This window comes from Caretta caretta, chromosome 7 (genome assembly GCF_965140235.1).
Source record: "Caretta caretta isolate rCarCar2 chromosome 7, rCarCar1.hap1, whole genome shotgun sequence".
NCBI lineage: Eukaryota > Metazoa > Chordata > Testudines > Cheloniidae > Caretta > Caretta caretta.
Window position 1 is genome coordinate 80,882,111 of NC_134212.1, and position 17,591 is coordinate 80,899,701.

Below are 17,591 nucleotides of genomic sequence, written 5' to 3' on the forward strand. Positions count from 1 at the left end.
GAGGAAATATAATTTCTCAATTTTACTTTCAGTTTACTTCAACAGGATAATATACTCAAACTGAATCCTTCAAATATACTAAACGCATGTTTGGTCCTTTACATGAATATTCTTGGTGAAAATGTACTTGCTATTTTGCTGCTTGTCATTTATCCTCCCAAAAGAAAAGCCCAATAATTCTTGGGTGGAGACAATCAGCAGATCCCAAACCCATGTGCATTAAGAATAAAAAAATATCAAATTATATCAAAGTTACAAATAAAAATAAAAATATGCATTTGTTATAGCGGGCATAGAGAATCCCCAATTAGGCTTTGGGATTGGCATAGTTTATCCAACCTGGTTAATTTCTAGCAATATCTCTAGCAAAGTATGCTTTTCCAAATTATTTAATGCTGTCAGTCTATACAGTTTATTAGCTACTCTTTAGTTTCAATCTCTTACAAACAGTAAAAAGAGAATAATGGAATAGTTTCCCTTTGAATTACTGTTTTAGCCTGAATTTTTAGGAGTGAATGAGCCTATACATTGAGTTTATGCTAGATATGGGTTACACACAATGCCTTGTGATGGGAATTAATTGAAAAAGTCATACCTGTGGGCACAAAGTCTCTATGTGATTAGCTGCCATTTGGACAATTTTAATTCCATCTTCATTAGTTGATAGTGAACAAGCAAGATTAGCCACCTTAAAGAAAAAAGTATTTTAAGTATGCATTCATTTTCATAAAAATAAATTGCACAGAAATAAATATTGTGTTGCTAAACTTAAAGAAATCCATGCAAGAAGCCTTACTTTGATAAGTTAATTTGGCAAAGAACATTCTGGAACAATGACACTGTGACTATGGGAGAAAAGGGGTGGGGGGAAAAAGTAAGTAGAAACAAGAAGAAATCTTATGAACCTTTCCTGATTAGGGTCTGATGCACACTGGCAACGGAGTACTGGATTTTTCTCTAGAATGAGTGCCGGTGAGAACATTTGTCCCCAGTGCCATTGGGAAGCTTGAAATTGCATGAGGTTTTAGTTTTATTATTTCTTAGAGGCTTCTGTTTATGTTGCCATCCCATTTTTTCCTGCTTGCAGATTCCTAAACATTAAACAACATTACTCTTGATCTGGCATGGTGTGAATAGGTGGAGTAGTCTGTTTGACAGACACAGTGGACTAAGTTCTGTCTACACACAGTTTTTGTATTAATATAACTACTTCAGTGTGGGGAAGCACTAATTTTTACCAGAATAGTTATACCAGTAATTCCTAGTGCAGACATGGTTATATCAGTATAAAGGTGCCTTATACCAGTATAGTTTGTTTATTTTACTATTTGGCATAGGGCAAATGCAGCCCCCTCTTCCATGGGTGGTTCTCCAGAGGTTTGACTGCCCAAGAGGTGTGGTTGGATGTGAGAGAAGAAGGGGCACACCCGCTCCTGCTGTGCATGGCAGCACACAAAAGTGGTAAGTGGAGGCTAGGCATGGGGACAGATGGAGCTGCAGGATCTGCAACAGCATGGATCCTCCCATCCCCAGCCTCTAGACGTCACAAAAGCTCCCCACATCAGCTATTTCACCCATTAGGCTGCAGTTATCTCCACAAAATGGCTTTGTTTCATATGCATCTGTCCAACGTCCACCCTGGCTACTGGGGCCAGGGCCTGGGCTATGAAATGTGGCCTATGCAATGCTTTAAATACCCATAATAAATATGACCCTTTAGTATATAGCAGGGGTGGCCAACCTGTGGCTCCGGAGCCACATGTGGCTATTCAGAAGTTAATATGCAGCTCCTTGTATAGGCACCGACTCCGGGGCTGGAGCTACAGGCACCAACTTTCCAACGTGCCGGAGGGGTGCTCACTGCTCAACCCCTGGCTCTGCCCCCACTCCACCCCTTCCCGCCCCCTCCCCTGAGCCTCCTGCTTGCCATGAAATAGCTGAGTGCAAGGTGCAGGGAGGGAGCAGGAGGTGCTGATCAGTGAGGCTGCCAGTGGGTGGGGGGCGCTGGGAGCAGGGGGGAGTGGATTGGGGCTGCTGACTTATTACTGTGGCTCTTTGGCAATGTACATTGGTAAATTCTGGCTCCTTCTCAGGCTCAGGTTGGCCATCCCGATATATAGTAATATTTAACATTTACACAGTGCTTTACATATTGCAAATGATGTAAAAATATTAATTTCATCTTCATTTACCAACTTCCTGGGATATTATTTCTATAGAAGATGAGTAAATTAATCATGTTCTATTGCCACCGGCTATTATTATCCTAATTTTACAATTAGAAAAAATTAAACAAAAGTTAATTAATTTGTCCAAGGTCACATAAACAGCCTTGTCAGTCTAAGCATTCAAAAATCATCAGTAAGGCTTCCAGAATAATGAGATTGGTTTAAAAATCATGATTTTTTAAACATAATAATTGTTGGGTTCTTTTCATTTGCCTTTGGGTTTCTGAGTTTTTAAGGATCATGTTTTCAAGCTTCCTTCCACAATGAGATCTAGAAACTTAATATTTACAAAATGAAAGCTGAGACATTAAGAAAAACACCCAAAATCACAAGACCTGCAAATCACAGGAGTTGGCGACAATGCTAAGAGTTAATGTCGTAACTGGAGTTGCAATTCCTGCATTCCAGTCTCATCCTCAGTGTACTATACAGGGCTTCCATTTAGCTAAAATATTGTGTACATAATATACAATTGCTAAAAAGGTTTTATGAAAACATCATGGATAGTTCTTTAAACACATCTGCTCAATGTGCAGCTAGAGTCAAAAAAGCTAACAGAATGTTAGGAACCATTAGGAAAGAGATAGATAATAAAACAGAAAATATCATAATGCCACTATATAAATCCACAGTATGCCCATACCTTGAATACTGCAAGCAGTTATGGTTGCCCAATCTCAAAAAAGATATATTTCAACTGGAAAAAGTACAGAGACGGGCAACAGAAATGTTTAACATATGAAACAGCTTCCATATGAGGAGAGATTAAAAAAACTGGAACTGTTCATCTCAGAAAAAGAGATGACTAATGGGGGATATGATAGCAGTCTACAAAATAATGAATCATGAGAAGACAGTGCATAAGGAAGTGTTATTTACCCCTTGACATAACAAAAAAGCCAGGGGTCACCCAATTAAATTAATAGGCAGCAGATTTAAAACAAACAACAGGAAGTACTTCTTCACATGTTGCATAACCTGCGGAACTTGTTGTCAGTGGAAACTGTAAAGGCCAATAGTATAACTGGGTTTTTCCACTGAATGCATCCAATGAAGTGAGCTGTAGCTCACGAAAGCTTATGCTCAAATAAATTTGTTAGTCTCTAAGGTGCCACAAGTACTCCTTTTCTTTTTGGGCTAAAAAAAGAATTAGATAAGTTCATGGAGGATAGGTCCATCCATGGCTATTAGCCAAGATGGTCAGGGAAGCAACATTATACACTGAGTGTCCGTAAACCTCTGACTGCCAGAAACTGGGACTGGACAATGGGGGATGGATTGCCCTGTTTTGTTCATTCCATCTGAAGCATTTGGCCCAAGCCACTGCCAGAAAACAGGGTACTGGGCCTGATGAACCATTGGTCTGACTCACTATCACCATTCTTATGTTCTTAGGTATAGGTAGCATCATAAAAATTAGTAGATACTTCATTAATTCTAAAAAAGGGCTCACTTTAAAAAGTTGTTTTCCCTTGTTGGTTTGAAGTCAGGATTCCTTTGCAGTCGTGTTTGACAACTAATAAGTGTAATTATATACTGTTTTTAAAAATAATTGACTTTTTGTTTGCCACGCACATTGAACTGCCTATGTGGGTAATGTAACCACTTTTCAAGTATATTACATTCACTTGCTCTGCATTAATATACCATCACATGTAAAGAAACATTCAAAAAGGTTAAGTACAAAAATTATAGATCTTTTTGTAAAGCAATAAAAAAAAATACAATAAAAAACCAATGAGATTTTCCTTCAAATTAAAATAAATCATCTTAGCATCATTTCCACTCTGCTACATGGTCCTACGTGTTTCCAGTTTCATTTCATAGTCTACAGGAAAGTTAAGAAAACTATGTTCAATATAGGATCCATCATGATCACATGTCTGGTGGGGAAATCTTCACAGCTTTTAAAGCTGCAAGCCTCAATTCCCTGATACAGCCAAGGACTGCACAATGCGAGTCTGGATGGGAGATGGGAGGTGCAAAAGTATCTTCAAGTAAGTTTTTGCCCCCTTCCCCAATTTGTGGGGGGTCACTGATGTCCAGACATAAATTTGATCAGTCTGAAAGCTGACTCAATCTGTGCCAGTGGGCAGCAGCTACTATGGACCATAACAGCAGCTAAGAATCATTCAAGCACATGTTACCATGGCCATACTCATCTCACTATGCAAAAGGCCAGAAAGGAATGTCTGGCTTTCCTGTAGATGTCTCTGTGCTTCCTCTGGGCCCAAGGATGCTGATAAACATTCTTATAATTTGGTTTGAGAATGACCTCGAGAGCCAGAAAGATTCTCATTTATCTGGAATTCAGGTACCAACACATTTTAACATCATATTTGACACAGAATATTTTATGGTCATGTGCTTCCTCTGTTGGCTCTTCAGTCACAACAAACATTTCCCTTGAATTGGGCAAATTCATGACATCTTCCATAATGATGATAAAGCATAAATAAGGAATAAGGAAATAAACCACAAGGAACTATATAGGCTTGTGTTCCACTAGGAACAGAAAAATATGACTGTTTCGCATGTGGAAAAGGATAAAAATCACAGGACAAGAACATATTTTGTAAGAGTTTAAGGGGGTTTCACAGCCAAAGGTATTTAAAAACAATCAAGTACTAGAGAAAATAGTTGTGTTCCTTCAGAGATCAACTATTTTATTGCTTTACAACTTTTCTGCTGGGTAATTGTGATTCCTGTCAATGGAGCTATACCAAAGGTGAATTTTGCACTTCATCATTCATTTTGACTAACACTAAGAAATCTATTACATTTCTTTTTAGCAAAATGGGTAGAAATGTCTATGACTCATGCTAGGATAGCACAACTTCAGTCTGTACAAACAAGTAAAACTGCACTTTTACACTACAGCTTGCCAGTTTCTATTGAATGTGACTAGATTAACAGCAGCACTCCACCCTACGAGACAAGAAGTCAAGGATCTGGTGAATCTTCATCATTGTATACTAGCCTTAAACATTGACACACTGGCCCCCAGAGAGTCCATCCCTCCCTCCCCTTTGTCCACAGAGATCTCCTTGTTCTTTTGTGACACCCCATGCCACATGAAGAGACAGACTCCTAAGCCAATGGTAGAAAACAAAGGCTGGTAGAAAACAGGCAGATGGAAGTACCAAGAATTTATCCAAGCCTATGGTGAGGCTGTAATACAGGTCAGGAAAACCTTCCAATCAGCCTCTGTTGATGCTGTTAAATTTTGCTCCAAGAAGCTAAGCAGGGGGTGAACTATTTCATCCATCCTGAATGCCTATAGCTCACAGAAGAACTATGCACCAAGCATTGTGAAGAACTATCATCTTCCTTTCCACACACAAGCATGAAGGTTTCTCAAACAGCATGGATCCGCTCCTAATATACTCGCCAATAAATGCCTGCTTTCCCTGAGTTCGGTAACTTCTTCAGGAGAAGAAGAGAGAGAATTAATCATACATGACAGATATTAGTCATATCACTTCATGCTCTGCTGGAGGCATTCAGATACTAAGGTGATGTGGGTAGTATAAACACACAAACAGAATAGAATAGTGCAGTATTACCCATAGGTATAACCCGCTCCTTAAATCTGATTGATTTTTAGAAAACAAAGGAACTAAAAAACAATATTCTTCAATGTTCAGTCTCTGTGAACAAAATGATGCATTAATACATATTTGTTTTATATTTGCTACCTGAAATGAAGCTCCTTATGTGCACTTGAATCTGCTGTTTCATACGCACCACTGATTTAAAACCAAACTTCTATATTTCCTGCTTTTTTGTCACTTTATAATTCAATGAGCCACCAATTTCTCCATGCTAGAAATGGTTCAAAAAGGAGCAGAAAGAGCTATCTGTTTAAAATATATGCCAGTCAATGTGAAGCAATCTTACAGTGTGAGTGTGCAAAAGTCACACACACACACACACACACACACAACAAAATGAGCCTGTGACTGAGCATGCATGTCTACAATGGATGAGCAGGAAAAGAAACATGACACTGTTCTGTGATGTTCATCTGCCACATTAGTTTGCGGATGACTGAACTTTAAAGTCAATGCTACTTCCTTCACCAGTGTGGTCACCAAGCTCAGCAAGGCTTGGTGGGTAGCTGGCAGTTTTCAAGTTTTACGTTCACTTAAATTGCTGATTTGAGAGCTCTTGAACTGTTCCCAGTTCAGCTTTTTTAAACACCAAGCTCTGAGACTGCAATCCCATCACCCCCCACCCTTGACTCACCCTCTAACTAATACGTAATTAAACTACAAGTGTAAAACACATATTTTCAAGTTGTTCTCTTTGCAATAGCTAATCTATAAAAAACAAAATAAAACAAAAACAGAGTGGACATGGTGGATATGATTTTAATTAGAATAATGCCGTTCTTGCTGTTTTATGTGCTATCAACTATATAAAATGTAATAAAGAAATCAATAGTTTAAGCAGAACAATGAAACATGTACTGAATAAACAATAAAAAGAAAAGGAGTACTTGTGGCACCTTAGAGACTAACCAATTTATTTGAGCATTAGCTTTCGTGAGCTACAGCTCACTTCATTAGATGCATTCGATGAAGTGAGCTGTAGCTCACGAAAGCTTATGCTCAAATAAATTCGTTAGTCTCTAAAGTGCCACAAGTACTCCTTTTCTTTTTGCGGATACAGACTAACACGGCTGCTACTCTGAAACCTGAATAAACAATAGTAAACAATAATAAAATTTTTGTATTGTTTTGTACAAAGTGGATTGCTCTTAAGAACAAAAATCACTACATATTATACTATGACTGACTGAAAGATGGAAAAAAATCACACAATCAAAATCATAAATATATCGTAATCCTAATATCTGTGACTAAAGATTCATTAACTATATCATGAAAAAAGGGGGAAACAGTGTTTCCCCTTGTCTTCTGATTTAACGCTTTATACTTATTCACCCCAAAGTAATTCAGACTCGCCATACAGAGCGGGAATGGTATGTAATCACACATTGCCCCTATCCAGCCCATATAAGACTCTGGATAAAATTCTGGCTCCAGTGAAGTCACTGAGAGTTTTGCCATTGAATTCAATGGAAAGTCAGGCTTTTACCTTGTCAGGTACAGAAGCTCCAGAAGGCTGCTTATATTGACTTCACACTGGACTAGCATATCATAAGAAAGTCCACCTCATGCTCAAGGGCAGGGAAAAATCAAACTTAGTCATTGCACAGCAGGCAGAAACAGTACTGCTTGAAACAATGGGCAGCTTATGTAAATATGCTCCAAGTCCCTTAAGGAGCCCCCATTGTAAGGTGGGTTTTTTTTGGCTCTCTGCCACTAAACCTGTGCTGGGAGCATGAATTATGACAATCCTAATGATGCAGTAACTCTCTTTGTGTATGTCTACACTATGAGCTAGGGATGTGATTCCTAACTCAAGTAGACATTCTCATACTAGCTCTCATCTGAGCTATTATTATATTAAAAGAGAGTTTTGCAAATTACTTCAATAACACCAGGATTTAGCCCCACATAATTCCTTTCCCTCCTTACAGTTAAGATTCTGCAGATAATTGAAGGAGGTTATCAAGTAGGGGCATAGCGTATAAGTAGGGGCATACCGAGCAGATCGAGGGACATGATCGTTCCCCTCTATTCGACATTGGTGAGGCCTCATCTGGAGTACTGTGTCCAGTTTTGGGCCCCACACTTCAAGAAGGATGTGGATAAATTGGAGAGAGTCCAGCGAAGGGCAACAAAAATGATTAGGGGTCTGGAACACATGAGTTATGAGGAGAGGCTGAGGGAGCTGGGATTGTTTAGCCTGCAGAAGAGAAGAATGAGGGGGGATTTGATAGCTGCTTTCAACTACCTGAAAGGGGGTTCCAAAGAGGATGGCTCTAGACTGTTCTCAATGGTAGCAGATGACAGAACGAGGAGTAATGGTCTCAAGTTGCAGTGGGGGAGGTTTAGATTGGATATTAGGAAAAACTTTTTCACTAAGAGGGTGGTGAAACACTGGAATGCGTTACCTAGGGAGGTGGTAGAATCTCCTTCCTTAGAGGTTTTTAAGGTCAGGCTTGACAAAGCCCTGGCTGGGATGATTTAACTGGGAATTGGTCCTGCTTCGAGCAGGGGGTTGGACTAGATGACCTTCTGGGGTCCCTTCCAACCCTGATATTCTATGATTCTATGATTCTAAGTCCTCAGTTGTCTCTCAGACAAACTACACTTGCCACTTTTAAACTTTCCACATACAGTAAGAGAATCTGATAATTCTGATAATTTTTTGTTTATTTGAAACCAAGGACAAGGCAAAAGAAGCAAAGTATTTTCCATAAAAATTAACTCAATGTTTAATTAATTTGCTTTGATACTTTTATGTTTGCTTTCCACGAACATTCAAGGGATCAAGTGTTGTTCAAACAATTGAAATGAAACAAGAAGTCATTTTGACTTTGACTTATTGAAACGGACAAGTTCCCATAAAGCATTTTAATTTTGACAGAATGGTATTTTCCAGCAGAAAACTGTTAAAACATTTTCAACCAGTTGTAGCCCCAAAGACACTTACCTTCCAACTTGATATCATTGTTGCTTATCATAACCCTTTGTTTATGGTCCTTTGGCCAATTTTCAGTCCACATTTCATTATTCCTATCCAAGGAGATTTTAATTAAGTTTCCAAGTATGATTTGATGAGATAGCATCAAATGTTTTAGTAAAATCCATATATACTGCATCTACCGTACTCCCTTCATCCATTAATTTTGTAATTCTATCAAAAAAGCAATCAGGTTTGTCTGGAAAGATTTATTGTTAATAAATCCATTCTGCTTATATCTCATGGTTCCATTATCCTCTAGATATTTAGTTATTTTTTCTGTAAATATTTCTTCCATTTGTTTAGAGAAACAAATTAGACTTACAGGATGCTGACTGTCACCGTCACTTTTATTTCCCTCCCCCCCCCCCCACCTCAAGCACTACTGCTTGCTTTTTTTTATCATGCCTATACTTCCCAATTCTCCATGATTTTTCACCACCAATCATCAGTGGTACTGCAAATCAGATAACTAACTAATTCCTTTCATGCTTTCATGTCCTATGCTGCATGTCATCCAAATAGACAGATCTGAATATGGTCAAATGTTCCAAATATTCCACATGCCCACTATCATCAAAGAGAAGTTGAAACCACACAGAAATCTTTGAAATTTATTATATTTTGAAATAAATGTGCTTCTGGTCTGTGCCATTTTGCAGTAGAACAATTCTTCACTACTCCTCATACCCATACTTCATACATAAAAGAAGGTCATCTCTCAGCAAAGATCAAGGGCTAGATCTTGAGCTGATGTAAATCAGCATAGCTCCACTGACATCAGTGGAGCTATGCTACTAGTGTGTACCACGGTGTCAATGGAGTATACACGAGATGGAAATCTGGCCCTTAATTTCAGAAAGTTGCAGTGAGCTCTCATATTGTTAACATGCTCCAGCCTCTACCTTTCCTCTGAGAACACATAAATGCTTAAAATTCATGCTGCCATTTTCTCTGTATTGTGGAAATACAAGACCTCTCTCCACAGGGCAGGGAATAATATTAATAGAGAGAGACAATATTCTATTTGATTCATCTGCTTATGGTGTGCCTGTTTACCATGTGCCTAAAACTGCTGGGAACCATGCCAACATCTGGTATGTGTCTGGCATTTTTGTCCCCACTTCACCAAATACCTGCACTAAACCCTTGGAGACCCCTAAGCATAGCAATCATCTAGAAGGGCTTGTGTGTCTTCAAAGAGATGGAAAGGTGTCATTTCCCCCTTTCTGCTAATGTTGAGCCCTCTATACCATTTTTACTTTTTTGTCCATCACTGAACTATGCAGCAAAGAGGAGTGTCTGGCTTGCAGAGAATGTCAAGTTTGAAATTTAAATATGCTCTCAAATAAAAGATCACATCAGTCAGCAGCAAACTTATTTACTGTGTTTTCTTCAAAAACAGAATGATTTAAGATCGAGCTGCCATAACATAATTTCCAAGATAGACTATTAAGGTGAACTATTTATTCTGTGCCAAAGCCACACAGAATAACTCTGCTGACTAACTCGAACAAAGATCATTATGACTTTTTTTTTAAATAAAAACTCTAGACAACTTGTTATCAATTGTATTAAAATTTGCCTGATGTAGATTCAATAAACTGTTATTTTTACCCTTATAATGAAAACAAAAACAATACACTGTATTTCTAGGTGGGAGAAAGGAGGTAAGAAAATGTGATGTGCTCTAGCAGATGTAAAGGTGTCTGGCAAAACAGCAATATTCTGCATTGTTGCTCCAGAGATGAAAATGTTTTAAGATATAAGCTAGGGATATTATTACTTCTAAGGAGCAGGTTTTTCACTCCTTGTAGTTATTCAATAAACAGAGAAAACCTACAGCAGACCAGATGATATATCAATTTTGACTAGAGCCACAAAAATCAACAATGCTGGTCTCAGAGAATAGGTTTAATATTAGTAAGATTATGTTTCCCTATTCAGAGGCAGGAGCCATTTGAGGCTATAAAGTGAATTTACAAAGTATGTACATTTTGGTAATAAGTAGATAAACATATCTAATAAAAGTTAAAAAAAAACATGTATTTTAAATTTTACTTTGAGACCAACACTCACATTCTATTTGTTAGATATTGTTGGCACAAACTCCTAATATAGCCCAGTATGATTGCTATAGGAAAGTAGCATTTTCCTGCACATAAATATTAGGCTCCCACCTTTCGGAAACTTCACTGTGTTTTTTTCACAAGAAAATCAATCAGAAAATTACACTGCACATCGATTGACAGAAGCCGGTTGTGTCATCAAATGCAGCTGTATTTGAAACCCTGCCAAAAAGTTTGGTGTTTGGCACACCTCCCTCATTTCAATATGTTACAATGCACTTAACTTATCACTGTTGCTCAGTGTACTATAACTACAGTATAAGCTACTTACTATTGTGTACCACAGACATTCAAGCATGGTCTTTAAAAGAAATATTTTCAAATTCTATGAATTTGACTTCTGGTCAGTCATTTCTTAAAATGTATATGATAAACAAACCTACCTGAATTTTTAAAACCTAATATCATGAAGTCTGTCCTGTATATACATCCTGAAAACACAATATGCTGGATATACTGTCACTAACATCATATTTTGTTAATTTAACAAACCACTAACTCGATGACTGTGGCTTGGGAGGGAGCAAGACAGCTCCTCTCAGGGTCAGGGAACTACTGTTCTATGTGCTGTACAAAGAGTAAAAGATGGCCCATGACTTGAAGAGCTTACAATTCCCCAGGCTCTGTTTTCTGTGATGGCCAGCAGAGACTGACTTCAAAGCCCAAATACATCTGTACAGTGAAATACCATTGTTTAATATGGCTGGCATTGCAGCACCAAACCATTTGGGTTGAAAGGGAACTGTAGTCAATTATCTTGGCCACACAGTCTCAAACTGTGGGCTCTGGCTCACAGGGGTCAGATGGCTGCAGGAGAGCCAGTAAGTGGCAGACTTTCTGGTGAGTTTCCTGCATCAACTGTGCATGAAGACAGCTTGGGCTGCTCAAATAGGGGAGGGTAAATACAGCAGCAAAGTATTACTTTGTTTCTTGCAATGCCACAGGTATGAGGGATGGTTTGTGATTAATGCACAAGACTCGGACTCAGGAGATCTGGATTGCTGGTGCTGACATGGACTTTGTGTAACCTTAGACAAATCATTTATTAGCTCTAGTGGATCTGTTCCCTATCTGTAAAATGGAGATATTAATACCCTTTCTCCCATCGTTCATCTGCTTTTTTGATTTTGATCATAAATTATTTGTAGCAGAGACTCTCTCTTATTACATGTATGTACAGTACCTGATATAATAGGGCTCTGATTTCAGTTGGGACCTCCATGTGCTTCTGTAATACAAAAGCCTTTAAGAGTACTGTAAGAGTACACTGCAACTGGGGAGTGAGGTTTCAGCACATGTAACCCTACACTACGTAGCTTTGATCGCGCTAACTAGATAAAAATAGCAGTGAAGCTATGGCAGCACAAGTGGCAGCTTGGTCTAGCTGCTCAAGTATAAGCACAGCTGGGACTTTCAGTATGTACAAAGCACCTAACTCATGCTGCCAACCTTTGCTGCTGCAGTTTCACGGCTAGTTCAGCCATTCCCTCTGACTGTTGGTTGAGGAAATCCCATTGCATTCACTGTAGATTTACAGGCCACACATCACATCTGTGCTAGACCCAGGATTCGAATCTAGTTCTCCTGTGTCTACACCTGATAAAGACGACTATGCTCCCAAACCTAGTAACTGGATTTCTGCATTTAGTTCTCTAATGACAACTCTAGACTACAATCAGTACAAACCCAATAGTGAGTGATAAGCTTGTTACCACTTATCTATCATCTCCCAAAGCTTGTGCAACAGATTACATGCTATATGGAATCTGTGAAGCCTGCACAGTGTGACATCCAGATGGATGCAACTGCCTTACTATTCTTCCCGCTGCCTGTCAAAATTTATTTGCAGAAAACTGATACAGCTGATGCTCACACTGATGTAGAATTAATGCTCTGACAACTGATTTGTATATTTGTTGGTTATGAATTGAACTATATTTCTTACACATCTTCCCAAGTCAACAAATTAAAGTGACAGTAAACTGAAAGATTCTCATGACTGGCCTGGACAGTTTTGATGGAAGAATTAAGAGACTAATTTATTTTTTTTAATATTTGTAATTACTGTATTTTTCATACACCTAGAAGATAGGCACATTTTTCAAATCTGCATAAATGAAGGCAGTGGGCCACGTGCTGGGTATCCCTGTGATGTTAGTCAATATTATCCTTGTGTTATTGATGGGCAAACAGAGAGAGGTGAAGCAAGTTGACTGAAGGGTACTGTGAATTAGGCATTGGCCTATTAGATAACTTGGGCCAAGATTTTCAGATTTGGTTGTCTAAAGTTAGGCACCAACATATGTGACCTGATTTTTAGCAATACTCTGCACCCAAAAACAAATACAGAACTCAAAACAGCCTGACTATATTCTACACAAACAAGCCAAAACAATTCATGAAGGAAGAGATTAATCATGAGAAACTGTAATCCAAAAGGAATTTTGTCCAGAAGAGTTACGAACAGCTGAAAAAGGGACAAAAGGGGCTTATAATTTGCTTTTCAATCTTAACTACAGTGATCATCACAGCTCTGGCTATAAATCATATACACAAAACATGCTGTGTAGAGTGTACAGTTTTATCTACTGTAAATGCGGGTTTTCATTCCCAGGGCTCCAAATTGGTACACTACATGCAGTAATTTGAAAAACAATAAAGTTAGTCTCTGCATAGTCTTTGATTCTGTTTTTTTGTTACAGCTTATCGATGATGCATGTGTCTTCTATAATATGTTCATCATGTTCTTTTTGCTTCTATTTTTAAACAACTTTTATATACATAAGGATTTTTGTAAAGACAATATGTGATGATACATTTTATTCATATATTAAAAGGTCAAGGGAACCAGGAAAGTTACTAATAAATAATAATTCTCCATTTTTTTTTCTTTTTCTTTTTCTCTCTCTCTTTTTTTTTTAAAAGGAAAAGGCTGCATTGATGTATACAAAACTGCTATTCATCAATGCGTTATGTGTATTTATGAATACTATGTGCATTTTTACAGGGCTTAATAAAATTTATGTAGACAGGAATATTTGGTTTATAGTGGAAAACTATATTCCCTTGGATTGAAAAAACTGACCTCCAGTGGGCAATGAAATAATATTACAATGTTGCTTGTTTTTCAACTCATTTTCACAGTAAAACTCAACTTCATCCAAGATTTTATATATATATAAAGTACTGAGCCATTTTTAAGCCATTGCCAAAGCTCACACAGTTATTTCTGTATATAGCTGGTAAAATACTTTAGGATCTGTAAGCCTGAAAGTTATAATATCATTGCAATTTGTATTATAATTTGTTATTTTCATAAGCCTGAGGTTAGAAAAAAAATATTCAAAAGATATTGAACACAGATATTTACCCTCCCTCTCTAAAACTTTGGTTTCTGCCATCTGTTGGGATTCCCTCCGAGACCTTTTCCAGTTGGCTTATCAAATGCACCTCATCCAGTTCTGGGGGAACACTTTATCCAGGTCTCTGGAATCCAAGAAATCAATTCAACTCTGGACTCTGAGGTTTCTTTATTGGCATGCAGTCAAACTACACTTGAGCTGATCAGGCTCAAGCATAGGTGGACATAGGGCATATCACCAACCTACATAATCATTAATCAGCTTTCACAAATTTTACACTTTATATTATTGGTTAATACATCGTATCACACACTTGAAGATTGTCAACTGATTTTTGTAACCAATCCCCATCTAGATCATGAGCTGTTCAAGCACTGCACTACATGCTAGGTCAAAGCTGCAAGCTATCACACATTGCTTGCTAACCAACCAGCTCTTTTCTGCTAATTACATTTTTTACATATTTACAAGGTGACAAGACTACTGTAAATTCATTCTTTGTTTCACGTCCTTGCTCAGAAAAAGCCAACACCATCATTTCTGCAATTGACTCTTCCAGGGTGTTTTTAAGCCTGAAAAATTATTTTAACTCTTGAGAAGTATTGGATATCTCCCCACCCTTGCAAGATCCTCACCCTGTCCCTTTGCTTCCCCTTTATATTTTCCTGATGGAGAAGATCAAGTTCTCTCTCTTTTTGCAGGATGATATTAGTTATTCAGTATGCTATTAACATCATGTTCATTATTAATATGGTTAATGCTGCCTTACCTTGTGGAGGTTTACTTTTGTCCCTGTTCAGCTGTATCCATCTTGTTAACATGGTTAAACTCCTGAGGGTGTTATGTAACCTTGAAATGTTAACTGTAATTTTATTTGTCAAGGATGCTGAAGAGTTGAATCAGGCACTTAATTAATAAAGATTACTTGAATACCAGGGGTCAGATTCTGATCTTTGCTACATCAGTATAAATCTAGACTGACTCCACTTATGTCAGCTTCTGCAGCTTCTTTTGACTTTATTTTGAGCTGTGGGTGCTCAGCACCTCTGAAAATGAGACCAAAGTTGTCTCCTCAAATTGGACAATCAAACCTGGTGGAAACTGTTGAAAACTTGGGCATGAATCTACAATAAAAATGAAGTCGGAATGCAAAATACACCATAAGAATGTTGAAACCCTCAAAAACCTAATAGTCATAGGGTTGGAGAAAACAGACCTTCCATCTATAAGACAGTGGAATGCAGAGATAATGGCCAGGTAAGTCCTCAGGGAAAAGCCAGAATGAGCTCTCTTCTTTAGGTGAAGCAGGTAATCCAGAATACACTGAATGGGAGACTGAAGGGGAGGTATTTGTCTGGTGTGACCACCTAGAGAACTTCTTCTATTTCATGGGGCAAGTATGCCTGGTGGAGGGCTTGTTGCTATTTCAAAAGAATGGTTTGCACTCCACTAGAACAGATAGACTACTGAGGTGTTAACCACAGAGAATCCAAGCTGTTGGGGCGGGCTAAAAGTATTGGGATGCAGAGTCCGGCCATGGTCCTGTGAAATTATGTCCAGGATCTGAGGAAGAGTTATAGGATCTTGAATGAAAAGATTCAACAGGTCTGAGAACCAATTCTGATGAGACCAGTATGGTGCTATCACAATTAGAAGAGCTTGATCTTGTTTAAGTTTGCTCAACACTGCTGGCATCAAAGCAATTGCAGGGTGGTGGAGGGAGGGGAAGAGCATAAAGAAGTTTCTCGTTATAGGTTCATAGAAAGGTGTCTGACACAGACCCTGGACCCCTTGAACAGAAATGACGACACTTTCTGTTCTGTCGGGTGATGAACAGCTTCCCTTCTGGCATTCCCCAGATCTGAAAAATAGAAGTTTCTATGTTTCTGAGGGAGCATCACAATCTGTGCTGAATGATCTGCTGAGATGACCTGCTACACATTTCTGAGAACCAGGAATGTGAGATCCTTTAAACATAATCTCATTCCTCATGCAAACAGACCAGATATTTGTTTCTTCTTGGCAAAAAAGGGTCAACCAGGCATTTCCCTGTTTGTTTAGACAGAACATTGCAGCAGTATTCTCATCACTTGCACAGAACAACCTTGAGTCTGGGGAAGAAACACATGACAGCACATGTGGCTAGTTTGGAGCTCTCTGACATTGAGGGGCGGGAGGGCTCCTAATCTGACCAGAGACTCTGAGTTTGAAAGTCCCCTAAATGAGCTCTCCACCCAAGACAAGAAGCATCTATGACTAGGGTCACAGAGGGAAGAGTAGGAGGAAATGGAACTGAATTGCATATATTGGCAGGATCCCTCCACCAGTCCAGGGAAAACAAAACACTTGCAAGTACATGAGTCATCATATCCATCACATGACAACAGGGTTGATGGACAGAGTTCATCCACCTCTGCATGACTCTGAGATGAAGTCTGGCATACTGAGTCACATACGTACAAACTGTCATGTGACCTAGAAGTTTCAGTCAATTCCTCACTGTTGTAAGAGGATAAGTCTTGAAATCTTTGCACAGGTCAAATACCACTTTAAAGCTGACCTGAAATAAATATGCCCTCACCAAAGTTGAGTCAAGAACTGCTCCTATAAATTCGATCTTCTGTACATGGAGAAGAACTGACTTGTCCTTGTTGATCAAGAGGCCCATTGAATGAATAAAGGGACTGCATCTTCTCAGTGGATTCCTCTGCTTGCTCTCTGGACTGATAATGAACCAATCAATCACTCAGATTTGGATACACTTGGATCCCTGCCTTCCTGATATGTGCCAGCACCGCTACCATCCACTTCATGAAAACTCAGGTAGCTAATGACAGGCCAAAAGGGAGGACCATAAACTGAGAATGGACATCTGCTGTGACAAACCTGCACCCTTTCAGATGAGGGCAGCCAACCAACCATTGGAATGTAGGGAAGGAATAATAGTTGTGTATGGTTACTCTCACATCTATCTTTTTTATGCCTGTGTTGATGTTTCTCAATTGGTACAAGGCCTCCCTTGGACTTTGTAATGAGAAAAGAGCAGGAATAGAATTCCTTTCCCTAATGTTAAGTAGGTAGCTCCTTTAGAGCCCTGAACTGTAACAAAGACTGAACTTGTTGAATCAGTACAGTCTCGGGTGAGTGGTCTCAGAAAAGGGATAGGGAAGAGGAGGAGTGGAAAAGGAGGATCGAATTGAAATGCAGTGTATATCCCAATTCCACCATTATTAGAACATACCAGACTGTTGTAATGTGGGTCCATACCCTTCAGA

General features: G+C 38.7%; 1 protein-coding gene across 9 annotated transcripts in view; it reads right to left on the minus strand.

Annotated features, from left to right (window-relative positions):
- CTNNA3 (catenin alpha 3) overlaps window positions 1-17,591 on the minus strand; it is a 946,302-nt gene that overhangs the window by 355,579 nt on the left and 573,132 nt on the right. For 7 of the 9 annotated variants that reach the window (XM_075130833.1, XM_075130836.1, XM_075130831.1 and 4 more), the window contains one exon: window positions 596-688. The exons of the other annotated variants lie outside the window; for them this stretch is intronic. In XM_075130833.1, coding sequence (XP_074986934.1) covers window positions 596-688 — 93 coding nt within the window. The remainder of the gene's footprint in view (window positions 1-595; window positions 689-17,591) is intronic. 9 annotated transcript variants of the gene reach the window in all.